Source organism: Enoplosus armatus, chromosome 22, assembly GCF_043641665.1.
Source record: "Enoplosus armatus isolate fEnoArm2 chromosome 22, fEnoArm2.hap1, whole genome shotgun sequence".
Taxonomy (NCBI): Eukaryota; Metazoa; Chordata; class Actinopteri; order Centrarchiformes; family Enoplosidae; genus Enoplosus; species Enoplosus armatus.
This window is the reverse complement of record NC_092201.1, coordinates 15,129,087-15,148,134: the sequence shown is the minus strand read 5'-3', so window position 1 is coordinate 15,148,134 and position 19,048 is coordinate 15,129,087. Positions and strand designations below refer to the sequence as shown.

The following is a 19,048-nucleotide window of genomic DNA, read 5'->3' as shown; positions in this document are numbered from 1 at the left end:
CCTAACTACAGGAATCTTTGAACAAAACGGATACTGAGAAGATGTGCATCAAAATCATGCAGTTCACTAACCGCAGCAGACAATCCACAAGAGGGGGCTATAACACAAGACCAGGGTAGAAGCAGGACGAAGACCCTAACCAGATCTACCCTTGAGCTTCTTTCTCCACGGTTACAAATCCTCTATTTGATTTGTTCCGAATCTACGGTCTGCGGATCTCCAGCAGTATGACTGCCATTAGACCACAATGAGTTGTCAATAAAACAAAATGAGACCATTTACAACAATACAGCCAGATTCTGATGACTTCTTAAAATGACAGCGCTCAAACATTGAGGCTTTTGTAGAGCAACATCAAGAGCCTGAGGATCAGGCAGCTAACCTGGTCTGTTTATTTGGATAGCACATTTCATACACAAAGGCAATTCAAAAGTGCTTTACATGATGCATTAAAAACATAAGAAAATAAAGAAAAAAGGCATAAAAACATTAAAATGGATATTAAAAGGAAATTTAAAAGGTTTCCGTATTATACACACAGCAGCTATAATTCATCTGGGTCTGTCACAAAGTGATTTACTGCATATAAAAAATTCAATATCGCAGAATTGCAAAAGCAGCACAAAAAGAGAGGATATAAACCCGATCACCCTGCAGGTTTATGGCTGCACATCAGTAGACAGGCAGGCTGAGAACCACTCATCAAGAGAGTATGAGTCATTGTTTCTCCACCAGGAGAGTCCAGGAAAGGTAACGGCTTAACATAACACTGACAGCTGTCCTGAGGCCAGAAACGTCCGATGTCACTAGTACACTTTTAATTGGCTTAAATCTGAAAAAAAACATGAACCAAAGAAAAGAAAGATAAAAGGAAGCAGGATCACAAGAGTTAAGAGGCTCGACATATATGAGCATACATGTGAGTCTGTTTAGAGTTCAGTGGTGCATATGGTGAGTAAGTGTGTATGTAAGTGTGTGTTTGGGTCTTTACATTTTAGGCATGTAGCTAGTGTTCTTATCTGGAGCGACACACATTCAGTGAGCAGGTGGGAGTTTAGCAGCGTGGCTGCTGCTGCAGCTGCAAGAGCAGTGGAGTGTTTGATGACGAAGTTATTGTATGTATGTAAAAAATGCTGTGGATATGTACATACTATGCTCAATTTACCACAACCGCAGGTAAACATGGAGGAAGTACTGATTCTGCCTGAACAGTGGAACAAAGGAAAATTAACAAGGCAAATGAGAGTGAATGAGAAAAGAGGATAAACAAATACAAAACAGGGAAATTAGGAAAACAGGTCCTCTAATAATAAATTAGGTTACTGAGTATAATTCGGCAACCTCGTATTCCTTCCTCCCTCACTCGCTGACGTTTTTCCCGCGTAAACGTGGAGTGCGAAGGAAGTCTGAATCTTCTTACCGTGGCTGTAGCTGACCCCCGGGCTCAGGGTAGAGGGGGTGGCGACGTGCTCCCTGTTGGGCGTTTGGAGGCCTGCCTCCTTCTCCCTCTCCTTGTCCCGCTCCTTCACCTGGCGCTGGCTCATCCTGCCTGGGGTCAGAAGGACGGTGTCATCACCGCACACTACGGCAGCTACAGGTGGAGAGGAGAGGACAGATCAGACATGTTGCCATCTTACTTCAGATCAGATCTACAGACAGCCCCCTTGTGGAGAATCTGCCAGGTGCAGCCTTCTGTTTCATAACACATTTTGAGAATTTATATAACATTTGTTTTCATACATGTCTTATGATTGGAATTGATTGAGTTCAGGTAACATCAATATGTGTGCTTGTCCCTTATCACGCCACCTTATTTACCTGATGCTAATGAAGCAAGCAGGCATGTTATTCCTAGGCAATGGGAGCACACTTTGGTTGGCAGAGGACCAAAATAAATGTATGAAATTAAAACTTTTATCTTTGTTGAATGAGACACTCTGATTTTCTTTTACACTGTCTCCTAATAGCACTCCACAGATATCTCAACACAGCTCACGTTTGTATGAAAACATCGACAGTGAGCTGAGAGGAGAATTATTTTTTGACATGGGTTTATCAAGTAGCCAGAACATGAAAAAGTTTCCCACAAGTGAAGACAGTTTGGTGGCCTGTCCTGTGCATTTGGTTTATTGTGCTTCCTGTGATAATAAATATACTAAAGATCAGTCTCACATAGCTTCAACTTCTATCATTTGTGTGTTTACACAAATGTGTATACTGTGTAAATACACAAACACATATGGTGACAAAGATACTATATAATCCAGATGATAATCCAGTGAGTGTGTCAGTGCGTGTCCATCCTATCAGACTGCAGCGTGCCTAAAGCAGTTGAGTTGTGTGTGTGTGGACGTGACGTGTAGTGTAAATGCAGCTGTGTACATTCATGTGTGCTCTTGTGGGTATGGCTACACCCTACAGTATATAAATGCTAACACACTTTATCAACAGACACCAGACTGACTGGCGGTGACGGTAGCAAAACGGACAGTGCTCGAGAAAGAACCATGGAGACAGAAACGCACATGTAGCCGCATATCCTGTACATGGTGACACACTTTTCCCAAGATACACTGCTAACTCACACGTGTCACAGTGGAGTTTAAAGATTGGAATTATTTAATTTAAAGATATCAGTTGGTAAAAACACTTAAGAGAAGGTACTAGGCGTTTTTTAAGGAGGCAGCAGTGCTACAGACAGACTATACAACTTGAAAAGGCTGCAAGTACAAAGAAAGCTTCAAGCTAAATGAAAGTCAAAGAGACTATGCAAATTTTGCTCCATGACAAACTGCAGTTAATGGTTTATTAATGAGGGTGGACCTTTGCTGGATAAAGTAAGGTGCTGGCAGAGCAATTGAAATAACTATTAGGAGCCTAAGGACAGTTTAAGTACACAATGCCATTGAAAAATAAACACAGTTAAAAGAGCATTTGTTAGAGGAAATTGTGTGCATTACTTTCAGTTTTTGCCCTATTTTAAACAAACACTCCCTCATCTTCCATCGACCCCTAAATACCAGCGCTGGCCCTTCCCCTGACTGTGTGCACTGCCCTTAGCCCTTCCTCTCAAAGGTCACTGGCTTACCGGAGGTGGCATGGTGCTCTCTCAACTCTGCATGGTGCTATCAGGGGAAAAAGGGTGGAGACAGAAAAAAGAAAAAGTACGAGATGGAGGAAAAACAAAAGGTGATAGTGGGGGAACACAGAGAGAAGCAGGAACAGAGAGTGAGAGGTGTCTCAGAGAGATTTTGGATAAAGATCAAAAGGAGGGGAGGGAGAGGAGCGTCCACCATGTGTTGTTGGCCAGGTGTTGGTAGTGGTAGGTTTGCGTGCAGCAGGATGGGCGATAGTGGCAGCATCAGCAACAGCAGCATCAGTGGGAGAAGCCGCAGCCACACAGGACGACAACAAATAATAAAAAAAGAAAAAGAGGAGACAAGAGACAGAAAACAAAAGAAAAAAAACAGACATTAGTTTAACCAAAATGTTAACGGAGGACAAAACTTGACACATAGCTGGCAACATATCAGGGCAATGGCAGGGATAACATAGGGGGTTGGGTAATACAAGAAAGCAACATAAATTACTTTAACTTGTCCTTTTCATTTTCTATATGTATAAACTCATTTAATTTAAAGAGGTGTAAAGAGCACAGTGTCACCTAAAAATGTATTAAGTCCAACCCACAGGGCAGCAATAGGTGCTCTCATTAACCAGATGTTGACCTCTGGCACGACACACAATTCCCTCCACCTGTTCCTGTGCACAGCAGAGGGTGGACGCACCTAACAGCTAGCCAAAAAACGGGCTCCAATCACGTTTGCTCACTGCGGCTATCCTCTATCCTGCAAGTTAAGCAGTAACCACACTGCTTCAGTCATCCTTCAGGCACACAAAACGTCAACACATTGCAGACTTTTCCTAATCTCCCCACCATTAGGAGAACATTTGGCTCTCATAAAAGGTTTACGCCGAATTGCCCATTTAACACATGATGGCAATCCGTACGGCTGCAGTGGATAGCATGGTAAACTGACGTCACGGTCGTACCTGGAACGACGCCGGATTGCACCTAATCCCCAGTCAGGCGAATCACAACCACAGGCGGCTCAGTGAGGAGAAAGACAAAGAAAACAATGCCCCTGATTGGATGTTGCTCAGTTAATCAGGAAGGGGAAATCAAGTCACTAAGTTCTGATTGGTTCGAAATTGTAGAGCCTCTATCTGAGAGGATAGACAACACTAAGAGCTGCTTACAATAATAAGGCAAATGGATTAGGAAACTGTCACTGAACGTCAGAGGTCGATTAACAAGGCTTTGTGGAGAGGCATCAACAGAGTGGTTTTCTAATTTAATCTTGGCTCAGCTCATTGTCTCACAGTGGGAAAGCACAGTTACACTTTGGCCACTCCCCCTGGGTTGCAAAACACTGACCTTCAGCCACGGGGGCATGGCGGTTAGAGGAATTTGGGATAGGAAGTCTGGGAGGATTCCCAGATGGTTCCTCCTAAATAGTCCAAGAATTCAAATCAACAATCTTCTGTTTTTCCCACCATCAATCATCGTCTAGATCATATTCTCTGTTTGGTTCAACAAGAGGTAAACTCACGGCAACTGTCGTCAGGTTTCTTGACTGACAGACTGCCGCATGAGCCTGGCATGGATGCTCTTTATAAAAAGCCTCACCTGATGATAAGTGCTGATTAATTATGGAGATGAGTGTGGGGGGGTGGGGTGGGGTGGAGAGTGACAGAAAGACAAAGTGAACGCTATGAATAATCTCAAAGTGTCACTAAGAAAAAATCTAAATTGTGACAGGAAGCCTGAGAAGAGTTTCATTAGTAGACACAGTTAGATCGCTACATGTGGCAGGCCTGTATTAGCATTTGAAAGGCTTTCGACAATCAAGCAGTGGAGGCTGGTGGGTGACTCAGCTGTAGGGGTGGAGGAGTGGATCTAAATGCATGACAGACCAATCAAAAGGTGTCCTTTCTGGCTTAAGTTGGACTTATTCAACACTTGCAGACATGTCCAAGAAACACCCATGGGAAAAAATGTGTTGCTTATCCGCTGGTCATTCTGATCTCTTCTTCATCGCTTCTCATTTTTTAATCATTCTGTGATCGATGACGCATTAGCACCCTTACATTTATTGCAGCTATGGTTGACTTCGGGATACATTTTAGATCATTTGTCTTGGTGTGGGCTCTGTAGACTATATTAAATTTAATTAATGAGTGCACCTGCTTGGAAATGTCATTTGATATGTCGTCAAAGAGGGAGTGGCCTATATTGAGCACCAAAGCTGCCTTTAGTTTGATTAAAGGGAAACATTTCAGGCCTGATATTAAGTCCTAAAGAACCGATACTGATCCTATGGTTAATGGATTGAAGGCATAGACCAGATTGATAAAATTGGTGTCAGATAACTTGTGAAAGCCGGATATTTGAGATTGCACAAAGTGTCTGATCTGTAAATATCTAAAGAAATGGGCCAGTTGGCAGGTTACCCCCCCCGAGAGTTGATCAATGAGGCAAAGCTGTCATCTATGAACAGGCCTTTGAAGCATTTTATGCATTTTCAGTGCCAGTCCTGGTACGTTACATCCTGCATGGACGGGATAAAAAGGTGGTTAGACGCAACGGGGCTTGTTAAGAGAAGACAGTTGGAAATGTTTCCAAAATTTCTAGTTTTCATTTTCAGACCCATTTCAGAACTTGAACTTGAAGTCTAGTGACCTGAAATAATGATTTGAATTAATGTACTACTGAGTGTTCTCTAAACTCATCAAATTAAGTTTCCTAAAAAAAAATATATTATCATATGTCCCAGCCTACACTGTTCCATTTTTGTAGTTTGAAGTAAATATACATCATGGAAACCTGCTATGTCTTTTAATGCAAATCAAGTCATGATTGTTTCCTCTGACAGTAATGAAATCAATGCGAACCATGTTGAAGGGCAGAGTCCAATGCAGTGCCTACGCAAATACACTTTTAATTAAACACATGTACTGAGAGCTGCCTCCCATATCGTCTTTGCACTAACTCTGGTACAAAGGTGGATCCAATATGACTTTGCCAAGACACACACACACACACACACACACACACACACACACACACACACACACACACACACACACACACACACACACACACACACACACACACACACACACACACACACACAAGCAAGCAAGCAAGCAAGCTGGTGACAGACACTGGGAAAGATGACAGCCGACAACCGCGTTGTTTGTTTTAGATCTAGATGAATTTCCGTGAGCTGCCCAATACAACCACATTCTTTTGTTAGACAGCAGTTGGACTTCTACTACCTGTAGGTAGTGTGAGCCAGTTTTCATTTAAGTGTAAACCAAACAGCAAATCTTAGATAACCCAGAGGGCTTGAGTGATCAATGATACCAGGATGTTAGTGAACATGACCACAGAAAGATATACATGTACGACTGTCAGACTCCAAAGTGATATAAACAACTGGAACTACAGAAAAGAAGGCTGGACACAGCAGGTGTTATTGTGGAGGGCTGTGAGCAACCCTTAGCCTAATGTGTTTGATTAGGGCAATGTGATATGATATGACTCAAAGCAAATAGACTCACCATGACGGCTCACACGAGTGGTCTGTTCTACCATGAAGGACAAAACCTAATAGATATGTAATTTAAGGCCCATAATTCCACCTTGACTGCAGATCTATTCATATACCTTTGCAATTATTGCATCACCTCTCCACCTCGAGTCGAATGTGTGTATCATGGCATGGATTTCAGACAACCTTCCCAGACCAATGACAGACCAATGTCACCATCATCTCAAAGGTGTAGTGTCCAGTTCTCCTTAAGAGGGAAAAGCTGTATTTTAGGACAAGGTGAAATTTTGCTGTCTGAGTTTGAGGGGATCTTTTATGTGGCTTTCAGACAAAAGCCAGCTGCCTGCTGTGTCGATAAGATGATATACAAGGACAGTAGGGGAGAAATATTTCAAGTTCTTCTGAAGCAGGGACATAAAGCAAAAGCAGAGAGGGGAGTAATGGTGCAAAACCGTTTTCTTTTTTTTCCCTTTCGAGAGAAGCTGATTTTGTGGGACACTTGGGAGGTTTTATATATTTTTTTTTATTTTACCTGCACAAACAGCAAATTTGCTGTTTTTATCATCATATTTTATAGCCATTTTGTTCCTGCTTTGCTTCTGTTTGGCACCGTGCAAATCATTGGTGACGTAGTGACTGCTCGTGGGGCAAGTTAGTGAACAACTGTGGCTGACGAGCTAACCACTAACATGCTAGCCAGCAGGGAACATGCTAGCGCTGGTTAGTCACTATCACCCCCACGGCATCTTTCTATTTTCTTTGTACTCGATATACATATTTCATTCAATAAAGAGTTTTAACTGAAGAGGGGAAGAAGCCATCTGAGCTGACAAGCGTGCTAACTGCCTGCTAGTTGCTTTATCGCAATTGGGACAGTAAATTCAACCAGTTCATTCAAAGTATTCAAAAGACATGTTTGCACTATCGACACCTGTCTGCTAACTGTCTAAAAACTATTCCATATTGTTGCGCTGTTTATACTCTGATAATAAGCTACAATAGCTTCCTCCATTTTGGACTCCCCAGGCTCTCTGTTCCCTCAAGGATCAGCACCGCCAGACAGCTTGCTGTTGGTCAACAGTGTAAATTTCCAGGTAAAAAGTTCACAAAAGTGAACTCAACACAAAGAAATTGTAGATTTACTTGACCCCCACGAGTGAATTCCCTGATCCCATTGACTTTAATTGATTTCACTTCCTTTATACGGAGTAGCTGCCAGGTGTGAAAGTTACAGTTGGTAGAAAATATATAATAAAATGTAAATTATAACTGTGTATAAACGTACACAGCATTCATACATTTTCCAGTAGTTAGATTCAACTGCTTGGCTTGAACTGGTATTATTTCCATATTTCCACACTTGCTTTAGTGCAGTATACTGAGGATCCATAATTTAGTCTTTAGCCAATCTATATAAAGTAATTACCACAAAAATGATATATATATATATATATGTTTCTACTGAAACACATGCTGTAACAGAAATTACCCCCATCCCCTTCAAAGCTTCCAAAGCTCTACAGGAAACACTGCCTCAAACACAGACCGCTCTCTCTGCCCCTGAAAATATAAAGAGTGCTTACGCAGGATAAAATGCCATGACATATTACATAATGTTTAAACATCACTCGCAGCAGATTCCTGACCCAGTTTCTTTTTAGTAGCAGGGAAAGAAGCGATAACAACAGCTTGTTTTCCTTTTTTCTATATCTGAAGGGCACCTTTCGCCATTTATTCAGCTTACGATCAAAACAGATTGTTATGAAGGCAAAACCTAAATACTGGTCTAATGGAATGGACTGTCTTGTGTATGCAAGCTACAAATATCTGAAAAATGTAGCTTTCCTGCATGAAGATAAGCACTAACTGTAAACTCCTTACATCACAACAAGGCAGATAGGAACTTCCACTGGTTACAGCACAGCAATAGGGGGGCATTCATAGTCATCTTCAGTAATTGTAGAATTAAACTGAGCCGAGTTCAGGTAACAACCAGTTAAAAGCTAATGTCAGGTTTCTATGGTAAGAGCAATGTTTCTGATTAGAGAGAATTTGCAAAGGCTCTTCCGACCCCCAAGAATAACACATGATTATTCTAAGAACTGACATCAAATCGAATGACGACCTCTACACAAACACACCCTGTAAACTGATTTAAATCCAAATTTTGTTTGTTTTAAACTCAATTTAGTCTTCTTACTTCTTGTACAGCCATTTGTGTGAAGACAAAATCTGACACCCTCATATTTTGGCTTGTTTTGTTAAAATAAAAAGAATTTTGAAGATAAACACAAGAATACTTTGGAAAATAAGGTAATACAAAATTGTGCAGCCATTTCTACAGTGTTTGCCAAACAGCCATGGCACTGCAATCCACCATCTCCCAAACCATCCTCCTCTGCAGCACCAGCCGAGTGTGAAAACACAGAGTCCGGCCCAGCATGCGGTAGTGTCACAGTGGCTTTATCCATCAAAGAACTGACACATCTGTCAGCACAAGGCAGGTCCGTGGTCAAAGCCTGAGTTTAGGCAGGCGGGGAGCTACTGCATGAGTTGCACATCTTGGGAGCTGCCCATATGGTGGCAGATTTACAGCTGGAGTGGGACTGCAGCACGCACCATAAATAAAATGTCTAATCATATGGGCCCAGAGAGTGTGGCCAGAGCTGACTCAGTTGGCCAAGACACTATTCTGACTAAGACCTGAGCCAAGGCAGTAAACACTAGTCACTGTGAGACCCAAGGTATTCATTCATTTGACAAGTAGGCAGAAAGGTAGGAGCTACAATCTTTAATCTATCAGAATGAGCAGCCTGTAAGTGTTTTGTGTTTTCAAGTGTCTGTGTTGACTATATAGAGAGACAACAAGCACCACGTCTGCACTTGTTAAGCATGGCCAAAGTATTGCCATTTATTCCTCCTGTGGGCATATACATTGATGGATGTGCAATGAACACTGGGATACAATGGCAGTCTCACTAATACAATCTAAGAATTAGTGAATTCCGTGGAGCTTTTCACCACTGTGCTGGGGAGCAGGTGTGGAGAACATGGCGCCATCACTGAGGAGCTGAAGCAGTGTGCCATCTGACAGTGAGCTCAAAAACAGCTTCTGTTAATGAACCTGCTGCACTGAACGTGTGTTATAATAGTGTCAGTCCCTATATTAGTCTGCTGCCTTAAAGTCTAACCAGACTGATACAGGTCGAAGTCTGATAAATGTCAATGCCATAGGGACATTAATGGATATTGTCACACCTATTATTATTCTTTTTCTTACTTCTAATTGGGGGATGATCATGCTTTAAGTTTTGGAACTATGGAGATGTAAACAGGAAGTAAATTTCGCCATTGCACCATTAAGTATGCCGAATTAGCCAATAGCAGTTCCTCTTTGAAATGCACCCATGGGTGTACAAACAACTATCACTGGATTACTTTGATACTGAAGAAAACTTAAAAATCTGATGATTCTCAGGCAAGTTCTGGAGTTATAATAAGTTTCTTCTATGATTTCTAAGCTGATTTATAGACGTTTATTGATGGACATCAAAGTAAAAAAAAAGAAAATACTGTCACACTGAGAGCAACATTACATTTAATTGTAGTCCAGCATTTCCCAACAAATTGACTGTACAAGTATTTAACTTCTGCTGCAGATACGGGTGGAGGAGGACAGAAGGGAAATCGGAGTCCTTGTCTGGCCTGACAGGAAATCCATAAAGACATAATTCTCAGCAGCAGGGCATATTCAGATACTAGAGTAGCAGGAGCGTACCCAAAGGATTTCTGTTTGTCATCCTCTCTCTCTCTCTCTCCATTGCTAACATGAAACCTAATGATGTCACCTCACAGGCCACTGGGAAACCAAGTTGATTAAACCTGCTGGTTTTAGCGTCTTCTGTGGTTTGAACAATTGTGTCTGGTGCATGTTTTAGCTTTCATGAGGAGGGAGCAGGAGGGGGGCTTCGGCTCGACCTCACACCGGCTGCAGACAGCATTTCATTACACTACAACATTTCAGCACGTCAGCCTCCAAAAAAGAGGGGGGTGGGGAGTTAGCTGGGTGGGTCCATGGGCCTCCCATAGAGGGGAGTCTCGGTTTCATCGCTGCGGGGGGACTCAGGGACAGCATGGAGGTGACAAGGTACATTTCCTTAAGAGGAAGGGTGGTAGCAATATTGAAGATGCAGTACTAAACTTACTAACTACAGAATAACAGAGTCAAATGCTATTTTGTGATTATTTTCATTCAAAGCACCTCACAATAGTGTCAGTGAATACATTCTTAGTACAGGCAAAGTGGGAATGAGCTGGCCTTCATAATATCAGTACAATACCTATTGATTAAAGCAGTGCAGACGCTATTTGGCCCGGTCTCAGCATGGCAAAGCTGTGAGCTAGGCCATTAGCCGTCTGAAATTTAAACCTCACACCACCATCGAGGATTGGCTCAACAGTGAGGAAATTGAACTGCTGGCTGATCACAGCCGGATTTCTTTCTTGTTTAGGGGATTTAGATAGCTGAAGTGTCCAGCAGGAGGTTCAAACTGGAAAAATGTCACTACATTTTTAAGGGTTTGAGTTGAGGTGTTGTATGCGGACTCCTAACAACAACTGTGTGTGTTAATTCATCAGGGCATGAGACGGAGTTTGGTGCCGTTTCCTTGCAAGAGCTCCTGGATAGCTGCTGAAATATTAAAAGCTGTATACCTCGTATTTCATCGGGAACTAAGGCGTGGGTGAGATAGACGCAGCTGTACTTTTTGTAACTCGACTTAAAGAAATAGCAACTCTTAAATCGACATGTTTCTACAACAGATAGGACAAACAGTAATTGAAATGCTCCTGACACTCCGCGTGTAAACTTCAGTGTAAACTGAAAATGACAACAAAACACATATGTTGTATATAAATTGAGATTAACATCACCTAAACCAGTACCATAACATGCTAATTATTATCATAATCATTGGATCACTAACAATGATCCAATAATATAACACGCAATGCAGGACTTTTACTCATAATGGAGTATTTTTTCATTAATCTTTTGCTACTTAAGGATTTCAATACTTCTTCACCCACTGAAAACAGCCAACATGAACACAATATCAGACTGAATAATGAAATGAAAACAAAATGGCAATTCATGTGATTATGTGGCTATAATGAATTCATATAATTACACATGAGTGTTTTGCAAGTCTTGCTGTGTAATACCATTTGAATGCTTGATTCCCTTGTCCTGTTGTAGGAAGCCGCATCAAGCTAAACTCCAGACACCAGCAGCTGTTCAGAATGAATGAACACAGGCCTCGGCTAGTACTACCAACCTGATTACACTCACCCCGGCCCAGCTGCCTGCCAACCCTGTGCCGCATCCAAGATTCCTGCCTCTTTTATGGGGGGGGGGTTAATGAAAAACAAAACAACAACAATCCTGGAAAACTGTTGTTACGTAACTGCATCCCAGCAATAGATAATTGGTTGATTTGCCCTCATTCAAACGAGCTACGCACATGGTCAGACATTTAGGTAGCAATAGGAATCTTGATTACTGTACTACTGTAAAACTGTACTTGAAAGCTTCATCAGGATTTTAACTGGACTTGAGAGCATTTCATTAAGGAGCTATCATGTTTCTATACTGTCTCTCCTTCCTCGGTTGCGAGCAACCAGAGACCAGAGACCCCCCCCCCGCTCTGTCATTAGCCTCGACTGGATCCATGCTTTGGCTATCGCCCGGTTCAGATACATGCAAGGATCTCTCTGAAGAAATACAGAACAAATACTGAGCAAGCAGCGTGATCTGTATTAGCCGTACACATAGCCCTTGAGCAAAAACGTGGCAGTGAGTGTTGGCCTTCTTTCAGTGACAACATAACTGAGCAAACGACGAGATGGAGAGGAAACGACACAGGAGACTCTGTGTCCAAGTGTGAAACCTCATCACGAAGATGAGTCTAAAGCTTAAAAAACTTTTACGGCAACACCATATGACAACATATGTTCTAAGACTGATAGCCAGGTTTTTGAACATGTCTACGTCTTATTGCAGAACAGAAATTCTTCTTGACAGCACACCGTGCGATCAACTTGAACCCAGCCTGACATTCTCTCTAATCCGCCCACTCCCGTTTCCCGTTTTGACAGTGTTAAGGTTCACTTACTTACAGTGAGAGAGGAAATGCGTACCATGTGGCAGTCAGTCGAGGGAGGTGAGCTCGTCGCCGTGGCTGCCGCTTCTTGGTCAGACTAAACCTGGTACGACAAGCCACTGAGCTCAGCCCTGTCTCTCTGACACACACACACACACATTAAACACTGAAGGGAGGAGACAAGGCAGAAAGAACGAGAGGCTTTGAGCCTCCCTCTGTCTCTCTAATGTGCTCTCTCTTCTCTTTCCTGCTCTTTTTCTTCTTCTTCTCCACTTCAGTAATTTCCTTGCTGTCTTACTCTGTAAATTTGTTACGTCACTAGTATGTGTTTACTCTTCCTCTGCTTTTATCTGGCCTCAAAGCTCACTCATGATCTCCCCCTGTCGCTATCTCCCCATCCATCCATCTCACTCCTTCTTTTCCTTCATCTAAGTGTTCTCTCTCTATGATCCCCCTATCAGGCATTTTGACTACAACACAGCTCTTTTAAAAAAGCTCTTTTTCAGACAAACATCATCTGACACACAAACCAGCACCACAACGCCACAAAACAAGGAAGTAGGCTGTTTCTAAAGGGCTGAATCTAGTGTCATTGAGGCAGTTATTAGTGCAAGTCAGAGCTCCGTGTACGCCCTCGAGCGCAGCTACTGTAACCACACGGCTCTTCCTCGTGCTCTTGTTGACTGAGGCCCTTCTGCACCAATAAACCAAAGCGACCGAGCAGTCTCCCCGGCCACGTGGAAAATCACCCCAGAGGACGACAACCCCCCCCCTACTTATTATGATCCCAATAACGCAAGCCTTAATGCAGTCTCCTGTGCTGCCGTTTCCATTAACCTGCTTAACTGTTTTCCACACACCACAGCACGGAGGCCATTTAAAGATACAATGCCACATGTAACATATACGTAGCATTAACCAAAGGTTGTTTGTGGATGTAGCAACACACAGGATTCAATCAGAGTTTAGTCTCATCGTCCATGAGAGTAAATCATCTGCAAAACAAGACTCAACGAACAAGCCAAAGGCTTTCGATGTCATCAACGAACACATTTAGTCTCCTCAGGCAATGAAGTAGTTCTACATTCAACAATAACAGCTCAAAGAAATGGCACTACATGACTGCAGCTTGCTGTGGGTCTCACCAAATTTGACACCAGCTTGCTAGAAATATGATTTAGCACTTGATAAGAAGGTCGGTGACAGTACAATGTACTGTGAAAAAACCTCCCTGGCAAGTCAGTTTAAAGCCATCGCCTGCTTTGACACAGTTAGTAGATACATGAATGTGTCCGTTGCCAGGAAAATTCTTTCAAACAATAGTTAGACATTTTGGGAATATGCTAATGTGCCAGACTATTTCTTTGGGGTCTTGTCATCAGCGCGAGGATGCCAGGCAACCAGGCTAGACTCCACAAAGTGACTAAGGATGGCCAAGAAATAGTCTGGCACACAACCCCACTATAAAACCACAACCTGTTTTTGTACTTTGGATTAAACAAAAAGGACATAGTGTGTAAAGAGTTGCTAATAGGCGGGTTTTGTTAGCTCCGGTCAGAGCCGGGCTAGCCGTTTACCCCTGCTTTCAGTCTTTATGCTAAACTAAGCTGACCGGCTGTTGGCTGTAGCTTTGGACGGACAGATCATCTAACTCTTGGCAAGAAAGCAAATAAATGGCGTTGGTCCCCGACCAATCATAGCTTGGCGTCTTGCTGTCACACGCATGATGTCACCGGGAAGGAGGTAACTGTGGCCGTGATACATGTGAAAAAACAACTACATGCTCTGTCCTGATAGAGGAAATTGGCTAATTCTTTCTTAATAGGTGTACAAAAGAAGAGCTGTAACGAAGCAGACTACATCTAATCTGCTGAGAGAGATGCCCATGATTCACATCATGGGGTTAGATGAGAGAACATATTTATATCTTGACAAAAACAAATGCCTGTTCCTTGTTCCTCACATGTACTGCGGTGGACAAGGAAGGAAAACAACACAAAACTTCCTCCAAGGAGACTGAAAAAGTAGAATCAACCATACAAACGAACTGTATCAATCACATTCAGAAATGTAAAGCTCATTTGCAATAGAACACTGGTCATTGTAATGAGACACAAGAGCTCAGCTGCAGACAGGAAACTCCTCGTGTGTCATGCCGCGTGTGATTCAGCCTGTGACTTTGACAATGTTTTCTCAAAGAAGACGGAATAGCAAAGCACCCATTTGTGGTAGTGACTGTGGCAGCAGCATAAAAAAAACCTGAGCAGTAATTTGGGTTTACTTTCTGTTTTCTTGAGAAAATGCTGCAATTCAGTCATTTTGAAAGAAAAGGTACGTTATTCTAGAGCTTCTATAGCATTTGTCATTCGGTATACTTTGTACAAAATGGAGGATAAATTCATGAATGCTTGAATGACTTCAACAATGGGCATCACTGTATGTAAGACTGTATACAACAGTGCCCGTGCATAATAGCTACAGGACACATTTGTGAAAGGGGACACGCACAATACATGATGTCACAAGAGATTGCGAGGAATGGCGGCCACTCCTCTTTCTTCTCTGTGTTGAAGCCAGCAGAAAACATACATCATAATTGCAGCCAGTGATCTGACACACAGTATATTACCCTCCTCGAGCCAGAAGAACTGGATACTCCAAGAGGGATGTGTGTGTGTGTGTGTGTGTGTGTGTGTGTGTGGGTGTGTGTGTATACCAGTCAGTTCATGTGTGCACTGATCAATTCACACCAGCGAAAAAACAAAAAGCTAAATGAGTTTTGAACAATTCTTGAAGGGTCCTATGGGTCCCTAAAAGCACTACTTTGGTAACACACACACACACACACACACACACACACACACACACACACACACACACACACACAGCGTTTCTACCAATCATCCAGTCTGTAATGTGTGTTAATAAATTCGTACTGACCTAACTACTGCCTTCAAATCAACAGCCCACCCACAACCTCGGCCCAGCTAAAAGACTGATTTTTCTGTCAGGACTGAACAAATCTTGGCAGGAGACACTGCAGTGCACTGACTTCAATCCTTAATGTTGACATCTGCAACTTCCCCCACATCATCTCAAGTTCACTTTCTCAAGTCTTTTGAAACCCACTGTATATTTTCAGACTTTCACTTGCAGTTTTTCCCGCATCGGAGGCCAAACTAAAGCCATGGAGGATGAGCTTGCTTTTTCCTGTTTACTGTAACCTATTTACTTTAGTGGTGAGAACGCGTCTCATCAGCCTAGGTTGTCAGCTCGGTTCTGTCAACAGTGCCCGGAGTCCGACCGCAAATGTACGGAAGCTGATACTGCATCGTTTTCTCACTCCCTAAGAGCAGCCTGAAGCCAATAACTCTGGCTTGTTGCAGCCTCCTGTAGCTTATTCCTGTCACATGATGTAGCATTGTAGGTCTAAGAACCAAGACCCTGTACCTAGCTCGTTCTTAACAAGAAAAAAAGAATTCAAGATGAATTAATACAGAAATATTAAAAGTTACATGAAGATATATCTGCATTGCATACTTTTTTCGTTAGTCATCATATGTCATCTATGACATCAGTGGTGAGCTTGCTTAGTTTTTTTATATTCTGTACCACAAGGACACATCAATTACAGTAGGAAACAGACATAAGCTTCTCCACAACAGACGTCTCAATTGACCATAATGCAATGCAGCCGCAAGACATTAAGTAAGGGGTGTGGTCCACATTAAAGCTAGCAACGGCTAGCTAAATGGTCAGATTCAATAAAATGATATGGCCATTCAGTAACCCACTGAAAGCAACACGTCCATGCCCACTCTCTTGATGTTTTCAAACAGCATTCTAGGAAATGTAGGAAAACACTACTTGAAGCAGAGGTATCACTTTGAAGAGATCAGTTTTCACTTTGATATTAAAAAGTATTTTCCTGTTGATCAGTATACAAAAAAAGTCACATGAAATCTACTTTGATTCACAATAAAATTGAATGATTTGTTACAAACAAACTCTCCTTCAGACTCCAGGTTAGCCACATATCTTCAAATGTAGCACATTTCTGTAGACTTATAGACAGCAGCCCACACTCTTTCTATCAGCAGTACCCGCCAGGCCAGTGAACCCACATTAGCAATAAGGGGGATGATGACAGAGGAAAGGATGAATGGCAATCCATCCAGTAGTTGCTGAGATACTTAAGTCTGGACCACAGCGGTGGACCAACATTGCCACCCCTAGACCCACACCACCAGTGTGGCTGAAAAGTGCCCTTAAAGTTAAAGTGCTCTTTGAATACACTTGACTCCATTAATCTGGGCAAACATTAGACTCAGCAATCTTTCATATCGGTTTGGATTTTCATGTTGATGATTCACTGAGATATAAAGCGGTTACACCATTTGTCGAATTTTATTATGAAAGTAATCTTGGCCTCCAGACGGTCAATGTAGGTCTTAACGTGCAGTAAACAAGAACAGATGCACACTTGGGCAAGAATCCTCGACTTATTTTCTCGTTAATACCGGACTATCAAACTCAAGTTCTGAACCATCTTGTGGCGAGAATGTCAGGCTGCTCTAGATGGGAATGACAACTATTATACACTTTTTTACTTTTATGAAAGACAATTACACTTATCAATATCCTGCCTTGCATTCACACCTGGGACCAGTCTTGTACTGTTGGCAACTGTAAAGCTCTTTTGGAACAACTGGGGGGTGAGGTGCCTTGCCAAAGGACAATTCAACAGCCACAGAGGATACTTTTTTTTTTCTCATTCATTTCAGCTGCTCAAATCCCCCCAGTCAGTGATCTTCTACTCACAGATCCTCTTCTCTTACCTCTAAGCTACCTCAAAACCATTGTTCAAGTGCATAATGGCTGTCCATGTGCCTTTTCATTGCTGCCTATTCTGAACAGCAGGTCACCAGCTCTTTCATTACAGTATGTACAATGCAAATGACAGCAGACTGAATGGTGGTGGTGGGGGGGGTTGGTTGCCATAAACCTTCCTGAAGCGTCTCCTGACTGTGAGGATGTAAGAGCGAGGGGAGAAGTGGCAGACACCTGGCGTGCGTCCCAGAGCCTTTCATCTCACGTTGGGAGCCATCCTCTCCACCAAACGGGCCCTTCTTTTCAGTGAACAGCAGGACGTGCCAGCAACACAATATCGTCCCGCAGTCGAAGTCTCACACCATCCTGGCACTGCTCATAATGTGTGATCAAGGGATAACACACTGCCCTGGAGCCTCTACGATTTATTGCTAAATCGCAGAGAGGTACGCGCTCATCAAATTGAATTCAATTCCAAAAGAAAGCATTCAAAAGAAACAGTAAATACACCGACGTGGCTTTCAAACCCATTTATGCATCGGCAGTTTAATTATGCAGCCACTGAAATAGGCTCTGGAGAAGGCGGGGTGAGAAATTAGCTTGCACTACACCACAGATATGGAGTGTTATTAAAACTCCCACTCTAGGAAAGACTCAAAAGAAGCAAGAGAGGGATGTTAGCGCTGCTCCCATACAATCCCACTGTATGTCATTGTGTGTGGAGGCCCGTGGGAGAGATGGCCGGCAACGTTATCACCTCAGTTATCTGCAATTATAATTGCCCTCCAGCTCGCTGCGAAGAAAAAAAAAAGGCTACTGAGGATTATGATTAAGGTGAAATGAAAGGGCAGAATCACAATCCTGGGAGCTGAGAGGAGGGAACTGGTATTTTATGTTTGGGTGTGTGAATGTGTGTGTGTGGTGACTGAAGGTGCCACTGCTCGGTAGACGTTTCTTTATAAGATACAAAGTGAGGATATGGTTTTGATGCTTCTCAAATCTAAAACCACCGATCACCAGACCAGATCTCAGTACTGGCTACCACTTGATACCCCACGAGTAAATACTGAACTTGCCTTCCAGTGCTTTACACCAAATAAATGAAATTAATTGAAACACAAAATGCATGTACTCTTCTTATGACCATAACAGATGGTTGAGAGGAGGCCTGCTGTGTGGTTTGTTAGGAGTATAACCATAAACCAAACTATCAACAGAAAACACAAAAAGAGATCTTCAAATGATGAGGAACTACAGGCTATTCAATCAAATTGTATCCGAGAAGATTGACTTCTGAGGGCAGATTTGCCTCAAGTAGGGCACTGTTAACCTGCAACACACAACAGGAAGTTGCAAAAACTTTATATTTTAGTGCAAAACGAACTGTTTTCATCACCATTTCTGTTCCAAGGAAAGAGGACTTTGAAAAACACACACCTC

At 42.5% G+C, this 19,048-nt stretch overlaps 1 protein-coding gene across 1 annotated transcript in view; it reads right to left on the bottom strand.

Moving 5' to 3' along the window:
* Positions 1–19,048, bottom strand: part of osbpl8 (oxysterol binding protein-like 8) — a 66,165-nt gene that overhangs the window by 30,520 nt on the left and 16,597 nt on the right. Inside the window, exons 3-4 of the mRNA XM_070928877.1 lie at positions 3,089–3,125; positions 1,421–1,591 (exon numbers count right to left, since the gene is read on the bottom strand). Coding sequence (XP_070784978.1) covers positions 1,421–1,591; positions 3,089–3,125 — 208 coding nt within the window. The remainder of the gene's footprint in view (positions 1–1,420; positions 1,592–3,088; positions 3,126–19,048) is intronic.